This window comes from Syngnathus scovelli, chromosome 3 (assembly GCF_024217435.2).
Source record: "Syngnathus scovelli strain Florida chromosome 3, RoL_Ssco_1.2, whole genome shotgun sequence".
Taxonomy (NCBI): domain Eukaryota; kingdom Metazoa; phylum Chordata; class Actinopteri; order Syngnathiformes; family Syngnathidae; genus Syngnathus; species Syngnathus scovelli.
Window position 1 is genome coordinate 17,979,759 of NC_090849.1, and position 10,950 is coordinate 17,990,708.

The window sequence follows — 10,950 nt, forward strand, 5'->3', positions numbered from 1 at the left end:
GAACCCCCGCTTCAGTCTTCCTTTGCGTGCATGCATATATTCTACTCAACAAAAAACGTGGCTTTACACTGTTATACTCTTATTTTGAAACATCATATGCCACCCTTGCGGTGCAGTACTTTTATTTCGACAACAAAATACACCGGAAGTAGTCATCCTGTATACGGATACGGAGCTGGGAGACAAAGATGGCGGACGAGGAGAATCTCTCGGAGGAGCCGGAGCAGCTCGACTTTCTCCGAGACCGGCATGTTCGCTTCTTCCAGAGGACTTTGCAGGTTTTGCCCGAGAGATATGCATCTTTGGAGACCACCAGGTGATCTCCGAGAGAAGCTTTGGCCTTTTGCTTGATAGCCGTTTTTGTTTTAAAAAATAAAAAAGGGGGAACCTCCTGCGCTAGTTAGCATGCGTACTAACATCAGCTAATGAAGTTATGACAGCAATAGGAACGTGTTAGACTAACAATACAACTACCTTCGATTCGAGGAGTCTTGAGATTTATTACTATGATTACAAAGTTACTATAACAGTAGTAGTAGGCGTTTTATTATGAGTTGTAACCACTCTCCCCCTACTTGAACATAACAATCTGGTAACGGTGGTGAGTTCAGGGTCTTTGACTTAATGTTCCATCTCTTTCCAGGTTGACTATATTATTTTTTGCCTTGTCCGGCCTGGATGTGCTTGATGCTCTGGATGTCATCGACAGCAACGTCATGATCGAGTGGATCTACTCATTGCAAGTGCTACCCACGGAAGACCGTGAGTAAATTTCACTGCCTAAATGCTTTACACAACATCTTTACATGTTTACAACGCATACATTTTCGGATTTTACAGTATTTTGGAATAATGTAGGATTGTCATTACGTTCTCGTTATGGTCAGTAGATGGCAGCAGCACTATTGCACAGGTTTGCTGCTGCACCTTGGGTTTGAAAGGCATGGTTATTTGGCATGATTTAGTATAGTTTACAATATTTTTAAATCAATGATGTTAATGAATTTGACTGCTTGTCTTTACCCAGAATCCAACCTCAGCCGTTGTGGTTTCCGAGGATCGTCACATATCGGAATTCCTTACAGCACCAAGGTAGCTTCTGTTACAATTGACGTCAACTGGGTTGACCCCTGCTCATTTCCATAAAAAGACAGAAAATGCTAAGAATTCTACATCCTTTCATGTTGTTGACATTTGCACAGACCATGGACCAAAACAACATTTTCCCTACTACATGTGCTTCAGCTACAACTAATACCAATTAATTTCTTTTTACAGTGTATTAGTACTTTTATGACTCTCACTTCAACCATCATTTCTATTATTCAGGGTCCTGGGGTGCTGCATCCTTACGACAGCGGCCATGTCGCCATGACGTACACGGGACTGTGCTCCCTTCTCATACTCGGAGATGACCTTAGTCGGGTCAACAAGCAGGCATGCCTGGCCGGCCTCAGGGCCCTGCAGCTCAATGACGGCAGGTTGGCATGCACACACACACACACACACACACACACACACACACACATATGCGTACACTCAGTCGAATTTTTTTTTTTCTTTCAGTCTACCAAATATATGCCAAAGGGCTGTGTATGATCAAATTCATCACACTTTGACATCATGAGACCTCAATTTAATGACCCCAAAATTATTCAAATATTTAACTGGGCTCTACAGTTAAATGCCTGTGGGGCTTATGAATTGAGACTACAATTATTAACTGTTTTTTTTTCTCTCTATAGAGAATGGGTGGGTACAGTATTTATTTGACTGAAGGATATCTTGTTCCCTGCAGTTTTTATGCCGTGCCAGAAGGCAGCGAAAACGACATCCGTTTTATCTACTGCGCAGCCAGTATCTGCTACATGCTAGACGACTGGTCGGGCATGGACATCCAAAAGGCCATCGAGTACATTCGAGGAAGCCTGGTGAGTAGAGGAGCAGTCACGTCTGCAATGCGGTCAGTGAAAGGCTGTTCTTTAGGCTCTCACTCAGAGCTAGACCTGAATGTGGCCACCAACCGTCAAAATGGTGGCACTCAGCCAGGAAACACCTCCATTTATAATGAATAGGGGGCGTCACGGTGCTTAAACTGCGATCTGTAGAGGGTTTTCTACTACTCCAGTAGAAGAGCAAGCTCTGTTTTGGAACAGCACCTTGTATTACTCATGTATTTTGCCTTTCTATTAGTAATTTACAATTTACCTCGTTATTGTATTTGCTATTTTCCCTCATGTCATGGCTGGGCTATTTAGTCAACTGCGGAGGAAGACAGACTTTGGTTCGGGCTAAGACTTTGTTGGGGTAGGCCGTTACTTATGCAAAACTGTTTATAGTACAACAGATATCATATAGATAGATAGATCCCAGTTGCTCATTGCAAGTACAGCATGTATGGCATTTTTTTAAAATATGGGAGCTCTTAGAATACACAAAAGAAGTCTGTAACTTCTCAAACCTTCTCAAACACTGAGCAGAAGCAAGTGTGGACATAAATAAGAGTGACTTATTTGACGATTCTAAAAGACAATATAATGCTGTCATTGAAAAGATTGCTTATCATTGACACTTGTCTTTTCTGTTTCCTACTAACAGTCGTACGATAGTGGTTTTGGTCAGGGAGCTGGGCGAGAGTCACATGGTGAGTAAAAGCTTCACACGTTAAACTTAAAATGGTTTAGTTTGACCATGTCTGATGTCAAAAGGTTAATATTGTTTTATTCATTTTCTTAATATCATGAAAGTCTGCCATCTTAACATTCAAGTATTACTTCCACTGGGAACAGTAGAACATTGTAAGCCAACAGTCTTATGTCAAGCAATTTTTTTTCTCCATTTAAAATTGAAGTGGAGTTGTAGAATGCGTCCACCTCACTCACGGTAGTAGTAATTGATTTATGGGATTATCAATTAACTAATGTCACTATTGCCTTTATTATGCCTGCTCAAATGAAATTGCATTAGTATGGCATACGAGCATTGAGAATATAAGTATAAATGTAAAGTAAATATTACTATCAATCAATCTGTGATTTATATTGCTTGCTACCATGCTGATTGCTACAAATTCCTCTCCTTCACACATCTATAGAAATATTCAAAAGATGCCAATTATCCATCCGCCTCCAAAGTGTTTGTTTGCACTGTAAAAGAAACAAAAAACGTGTTTATGGCAACGGTTACCATCATATCGTTTATGGAAATATTCCCTATTGCAGCATTTAATTCGGAAGAGTGCTTAGCGCTGCAATTATTTTCCACACGCCAGGGTAAACATGACAAATGCCAACATCAATCCAGGACCTACCCACACAGACACAATGTGTTTATATTCACTTGTGAGCACTGCCATTAAAACATAATGAGAGGGAGATGTCTGTTGACTTTGCATGCCCGTCTATCTTTGTACACACAGGCGGCTGGACATACTGCGCCATTGCCTCCTTGTGTCTGATGGGTCAATTGAAGAAGGCGCTGAGTCCGCGGGAACTGGACAGAATCCGCCGCTGGTGCATCATGAGACAGCAAAGCGGCTTCCACGGGCGGCCGAACAAACCCGTTGACACGTGCTACTCCTTTTGGGTGGGCGCAACGCTAGAGGTATGCACACTGAGGCTTTGTCATTGAGTAAAGCTTTAACATGTACACGGTGTTAATATAACACGTTTCCCACACTTTATAAAATAAGTCTGGTCAAAAAATAAATGAATACAAAAATCAACACAGAATCAGAATTTAACCAATCAATATATACAAATGCAATGACGAGCTCAATCACATGCACCCCAGAAAAGTGTGTGTGGTGCAATTAGGCCTCTTCTGAGAATTTGAATTACACTCTTGAGTGGCTCCTTGATTAGATGTAGTTAGTTAATGTGTTGTCTTAAGTGCACTGATAAAAAGAAAGTGTTTCTCATGGTTTTGTTTGTGCTTTGGGGGTCAAAAATATAGGTAGACCAAATTGTACCACTTCAGAAGATCTGCTGTACATGCATCTAGGTCATAGCTAGGCCAGGGGTTTACACATGATCCAAAAATAGAGACCTTGATTTAAACACGGCAGTGAGTAAACCTCAGATGCATCAAGGCGCCATTAAGCCAATGTAGCTAATCTGTGACTATTTAGGTCACAACTACGCCAGAGGTGCAATGGCTTTGTTTGTATAGAAGTGCAAAATGGACCAAGTATTTTCCGTCTTTTATCCTCGAAAAATGCACCTTGTGCTCATTATTCCCTTCTTGCTGGTCCAGCTTTTAGATGTGTTCCAGTACACCAACTTTGACAAGAACAGGACCTTCATTCTGTCCACGCAGGATCGATTGGTTGGTGGTTTTGCTAAGTGGCCAGACAGCCATCCAGGTACGTGATTGTGCAGTCAGAGGATCTGTTACGAGAAAGCTTCTCGCATTTCTCCACGTTTTCTTTCCAATTCACCCGCTGTAATACTACACTTTGATCGGCCCCGGCTTCAGATGTGTAATTGATGAAGCCAGAGATGGAAGACCTCACATTACAAAGGCCAGTGGGGTGAAGCGGCTACTGTATTCACTGACCTCATAAATGTTGCTGAACAAAAGCGAGTGTTTAAAGAGGTAAAAGGACTTAAATGAACTAAAGCAAATGAGTCACATAGACAAAACCAGTTATGAATGTTTGACTTGATCGGATTTGTCCAGATTATGTTAAGCCTTTTATTTTGACAGACTATTTGGCCATCACTTTTTTAAACTCCTCTGTACAGTAACTAGTGGTTTGTAGGTTGCCATATTCCAATTGTTCATATGTGTAGACAATTGACAATATCTTCTAAATTGTCCAAAAATTTCTAACTTGGTGATAATCATGGAATTGGTCAAACATGCCAATTTAATAAAATTCCTATTAGAAATGATGGAAATGAATACACGAGTCTGTAGGCAGGCAAAAGGATGCTCAAATGTAGACTGGACGTTACGAAACATTACTTTAAACATCACCTATATTGGTAATAAAGGTATTATGATGGCTGCCCTGGAGTGAATGAATCCACTTTACATCACATGGCAGCTTTAACATTTTTATTAGTGGTTCGTTTGATTGCTCTAGTGACGCTTGCAGGTCCATTGCACTCATCTTATAGACACTATAAATCCTGACTGCTGCACTGGTTGGTTCTGACGCAGCCTTCCATTTCATTATAATTCAATTACCAGTCCATTTACAAGCTTGTGCAGCTTTTACTCAGGTCCCAGTGGACTGGGGTCACACGGCTACCTCTTTTGAATTATTCATTGCTGCTCAAAGAAGCAGCGTCACAACAAAAGAAGGCTCCTCCTTTTTGGGTGGTTAATGGGAGGACGGATGGTTGTTTAATTGCGTAAATGCAAAGGAGGGTGACGCCTGCTTCAGTCGTCTAAAACAAGGAACTTAGATTTGTTGCTAATTTCCCCCTCTTAATCATGATTATTTTTGATCGATATTGTAGTTAGGGTTATCAATCACAATTATTTATTCTGTTAGGGAAAACATTTGTATTTCTAGTGCATACTAAACCATTATGAAACTTTACAATTATTAAGTTATTAAAAGATCATTTCAGAAAAAATATAATTTTTAATAAAAAGATGTTCCCCAAATTTAAAATTGACCATGAAAGAAGTCCAAACAGCAGACCTCATCTCCAATTATTTGCTGTAATACGATCTCTCGCCTTGACTCAACAAATTCCACTCGCCTGTTATTTCAGCATCCTTAAACCATGTGTTTGGGAACTGGGTCAAGCACCAGAATTGGTTAGGCTCTGTTAACCAATTTGGCATACAGTATAGTGACATGACACAAGCAGATGTCTCTGCTCAGATACAGTACATGCTCTACATCCCTGTCCTAGTTTCATCTTATTTCCCTCCCATTCATTCTGACCGCTTTCATCACTCCCTTTCTTCTACCGCTAGACCCTTTGCACGCCTACTTGGGCCTGTGCGGTCTGTCTCTGATCGGAGAGCCCAGCCTGAGGAAAGTCCATCCGGCTCTCAACATCACCCAGAGGGCTTTCGAGTGCCTCAGTCAGCTGCAGCAGACATGGAGGGGACAATAGCGACAACTGTGGCTGACAGGAGCATCCGGCAGGTCAAATCCGAGGCAGTTGGAGTCTTTCCGATGCCAGGCCTCCGTTTATTTGAGGACTCAGGAGCGTACAGCTCCTTAGCAACTTTGCAACGTGGCCTTGCTATTGAGTGACTTTTCCTTAAAGCTGCTTTTTTGGTCAACGGACTGCAGTCAGTGTAAGTGTTAAAAAAAGAAATCACCAGAGACCTAAAGACATTCTAGGTGCCAAATGTTCCTCCATTGTTAGAGTGAAGGAGAACCCATCTGCTATGATTCCTTGTCAAGCCGTAGCAGTATTTCCATTATGGAGCGCACGGACGGGATCAGTATCATGTAGAATGGAGCGGAAACGTTGAAGAAACCTCTTAAGCTCAAACCGTGTGCTTCTTATGGGCAAAGCATTTGAAGATAATCAAAGAACACCAAGCCACTACCTTTTTCCATGCCACTGGTTCATCCTTAGAAGGAAAGTACAATTATCTTCATCCAGTAACACCCATAAGACACTCTAAGGGCCTCTTCAAAGCACTCTAGTTTGCTTCTAGCCAGCCTGGTTTGGTCTCCCGAGTCTCAGCCCCTCAACTCCCACTGGTTCCTCCTCCTCATCCTCCCTTTGGCTTAGTTTACTAATGGGGAAGTTTGATCAGGTGTAGCACAGTTGCAGCAGTATACCCGGCGGAGTTGAGGTCAAGAAGCACCTGCTGGGGGCCAGAGTCTATCTTTGACTTTTGAAAACAAGTAGAAAACAAAAGAACAGGGCAAATATAAAAAAAAAAATGGAACCCAGGACAGAGGATGTTTGATTTTTCTTTTTGGACTCGCTCGGGACTTGCTGTTGCTCTGCGGGGCAAATTATTTGGAAAAATCAACATTGGCGGTTTTAAATCCCTAAAAACCTGATTCGATAGACTACACATACCTTACTCCGTCTTGATGGAACCACTTTAAAGGCCTTTTTCCATTGCATAGTATCAACTTGGTTTGCAAGTTGTTGCGACTAAGTTACCACTAGCTACTGTTTTGAGTACCTGGTCAGACAAAATTCTCCTAGCAGATACGATTTGACGAAAACCATTGATCACTCCAAATGTCATTTGTAGCATTTGAGGATAAATAGCTAGAAATTACCCAAAATAAACAAACAAGCTAACATTAGCTTATCTTGCTGTGCCCTAGCTCTGGATGCTGTAGTATTATACAGTTTTCACTTTTCTGTAAAGGCCCTCTGTAATAAATCACAGGCACTGGTGGAGCTAGATTTTTCGTTTGGGGTGGACAAGGATATGTCAGGGGGGGTCCGCAAAACTAAACAAATATGACAACCCCCAAAAGATTCTTGAGAAAACACAAGTAAACTTATGTGTTCCTGGAAAAATCAGGAAATATCCAAATCTGGCCTCCCACCTGGTGGGTCTAAGAAATTTTAATGGGAAGAAACAATTGAAAAGCATCAGAAATCTCAAAACCTCAACACTGGTGTTCCTCAGGGCTCATTCCTAGGACATGTTCTATTTTTAGTTATCAGTAATTTCATGTGCTATTTCCCCCCATCGCCTCACTATTTTTAAAATACAAACTCACAAGCTGTTCTATGTCCATCTGTCACCAGGTTTGCACCCTGAAATGTTTGTGAGTGAATCAGAGCAGCTGCAGGATACAGCACACTCACATGCTGTGCATGAAGCCAGACTGGCCAGTTTTGCCAAACTGGTCAACTAAAATTAAACTTGCTGAATCCTTACCAAAAAGGGACTGTTAGATGATCTTGCCGCTTCTTCAGGAGCAAGCTATTTGGAGGAGGAGGGAACGCCGAGAGTGGAGCGGGATGAATAAGTAATTGGACACATGCATTATTCACAGATACTGGCGGGCAAGCTTCTCACTGCTCAACCAGCCAAATTTTCTAGCCTTATGACTGGAGGGACAATAACAATAGCTTTTTTTAAAATGCGGAGATCCCACAAAATGTCCACGTCAGAGCCGTGAAATACGTCTATAGAATTATTGACACATAGGGCTCTGATACTTATCATGAAAGGTGAAACAACCACGAAATGACGTGGTCCGATCATACTGTGTTAGTGTCCTTTATATCAAAATATCATCATTAGGAAGAAAAGGCACAAATTGTTTCATAATATGTGCATGAGGAGCTTGAGCTGCCTCTGGTTCAAAACGATTGCAGTATCAGAGACATAAATTGTAAATTAGCCATTTATGCACCTCTGATTTTTTTAGCAGAACATAAGTGGGATTTTGCCGCAGACACTGAGAGGTTTGTCAGGGTATGTAAAATTCTTGTCAGGCAAGCCACAGGGCGGTGTAAAACATAGCAACCTAGTGGAATGACCATAACACAGTCCTGTCCAACCGAGTATATATCCGGTGTTGCACTCATAGTTTTGCCTTTGACCGCAAGCCTTTTTTTTTCGTGCTCTTCTGAAAAGACGTATTTAGCTGTTTGTCTCAAATGCAACAACAATGTAAAAATCTTAAGATATAGATTTTTTTTTTGGTGTCCGCAATCTGCTCTGTACTGCTGTTAAAACTCAGCACTGCTGCTTTGCCAGATGGGGGAACGAGATCAATTCTAATGGAATGATGTCGCATTCCATGCATCTTCTAAAGCCTGAGCGTACATTCATTTTGTTTGTGTCCTTGGGGGTGAAGACCGCTTTGAAATGTGCCTCGCGTTATTCGCGTCGTTCCAATTTGCCTGCGCACGAGTAGAGCTTGGCAACATATGACTCTTGTCTGATAAACAGACTTCCTTTTTATTCGCTCTAACAACTTTGGTGCATTTTTCGCTGCAATGCACCGTTTCTTTCAGTAACCGAACGCATTTCTGAAGGAGGAGGGAAAAAAAAATCCACTGTCTCAGATCCCTTCGATGCTTACACAGCTTATGCCACTTAACTTCTGACCTGAAGCATCTCTTTGCCATACAACCACTGATATACATAATGTAACATCAAATGTCATTTATTTTTTCTATGCTTTGTAAAGAAGTGTCCATAAACTTTGTAAATATGCGCAAGCAAAGACCTGGGACAGGATATGCAAATGTTTGTGCTGTATGTTCAGCTTTGAATATTTTGCGGTACCAAGCTCAGCAGCAAACACTGTACTGTATGGAAGAGAAATAAATTACCTAAAGGTGCCTGTCTGTGTCTATGTTGACTGCTAGTTTGGTTTGAATATTCTAGTCGTAAATAGTATACGCAGTCGACCAAATTTGCCTTGAACATGGAGATAACCAAATGTTTTGACGTAATTCCTCAAATACGGCCCATTTAATAGACTCCGTAACCAAAGTAGAGAAAGTTCTCCCTCAAATAGACCCCTCACTTTTCCGTGCCCTACAAATGGAGGCTCCCTGCTAGCATTTTCCAATGTATAAATCTGATACATTATGATTAATATCAATAAAGTTGCAATCGTTTTGTTCCTCATCAGCAGACCTGATAAAAAGACCTTAAAGATTTCGACTGTCACTGTTTCAAGATCCAAACACACTTGCAGAGTGACCGATACTGAACGAAAGGAAAAATGCGCGACCTCCTTCTATGAGCTATCCAAAGGGAATTGAGCCCGACCCAGGTTGAAACTGTCCAGGCGATCCTTTCACCGCTAGCCACAGCTGTATTTGGGTGCGGTGCGATCGTCCTTTTGCAACACACGCAACCCGATATGGCCTTGAACAACTACTACGAAAGATGAAGGGACAAAAAAAGAGAAGAGTGGCTGATTAAAAACCACTCAGGTGTTCTACTATACATTGCAGTCGTTCTCATTGTTGCCTTTTGTCCAAATTTTAGACAAAGGGGTTCCTTCCTCCTGATTTTTCCTTTTACATGATACTACAAGCCTTTTCAACCTTGACTATTTGACTACTTCCACAAACTCATGACTCCAATCATATCATACAAGTGCATTTCAATCAATTTAAAAATCATTAAATTATTTTTAACATTTTTATTTTAGCTTTGTTGGTGGATAACTGTGTCCATTTTACAGCGAAGTAATACTTGACTTTTTTTTTTCTTCGACTGTTTTTGTCAAGATGTTTGCCAGAACATACCGCATGTTGTTGGCTTGTGCAATTGAGATTCCTCTGCAGTTGTGTAACCTGTATCCACCCTAATCAATGAAACACAAACCGCAATATGTTTGTCTATTTAGTGCAAAGGGAGGCCGCTGCGGGTTTGCTGAGTCATCATTTGAACAGAACTCTTACCTCCTATGCAGCCTGAGAGCCTTATGCTCTGTAATTGAGCCCATGCAGCCAAGAAAAAAAGCCCAATATAATTTTTGTATAACACACACATCCTAACTTTGCTATTTGTCCAGCAATTTTTATGTCAGTGCCATTCTTACAGGCAGCATTAAGGACTACAAGTAATCAATGGTATTCCCCAGGAGTCATTTCTCTGGCTCTTGCTTTTCGGAGCTCATTGCTAACATAATTTATTGTGAAAGCAATATGAAATTGTTTATTGTCAATACAATAATGTGTTTGCAAAGAGCAATGACAGTAAGTAGCTGACTTGTGATTCTTATCACAGACTGCTGCATGTGGAATGTGTCTGCGACACGGCGCCAAAGAGGCCATCTGGCGACGTTGGACAAGTGGCATTTCCAAAATACCAAAAAAATGAGATCACAAACTTAACTCTACCTCACACTGTTCATTGTGGTGCTGTTAAAGGCGAAGGAGGGGAGTTTGATGGCCCCGTTTTAACGAGTACATTACAGTAAACGGTTTATGGAGCTCAGTGCTGCACCTGACACGCTGGGTCATTGATATGGATGCATTGATGGATCAATGACAAACAATTGCAGGGTAATAGAAGGATAAA

The 10,950-nt window shown here is 41.3% G+C and overlaps 1 protein-coding gene across 2 annotated transcripts; it reads left to right on the forward strand.

Annotated features, from left to right (window-relative positions):
- Positions 1 to 22: 22 nt before the first annotated feature.
- pggt1b (protein geranylgeranyltransferase type I, beta subunit) lies at positions 23 to 10,927 on the forward strand. Of its 2 annotated transcripts, none has more exons than XM_068650238.1 (9): positions 23 to 316; positions 644 to 762; positions 1,028 to 1,092; positions 1,330 to 1,481; positions 1,799 to 1,931; positions 2,599 to 2,644; positions 3,419 to 3,603; positions 4,255 to 4,363; positions 10,657 to 10,927. In XM_068650238.1, the coding sequence occupies exons 1-9, from the start codon at positions 189 to 191 to the stop codon at positions 10,761 to 10,763; spliced, it is 1,044 nt and encodes a 347-aa protein (XP_068506339.1). In that variant the 5' UTR covers positions 23 to 188; the 3' UTR covers positions 10,764 to 10,927. The 2 variants fall into 2 exon arrangements, with proteins under 2 accessions (XP_068506339.1, XP_049619986.1); XM_049764029.2 differs by lacking the exon at positions 10,657 to 10,927 and adding an exon at positions 5,938 to 9,251.
- Positions 10,928 to 10,950: the final 23 nt, after the last annotated feature.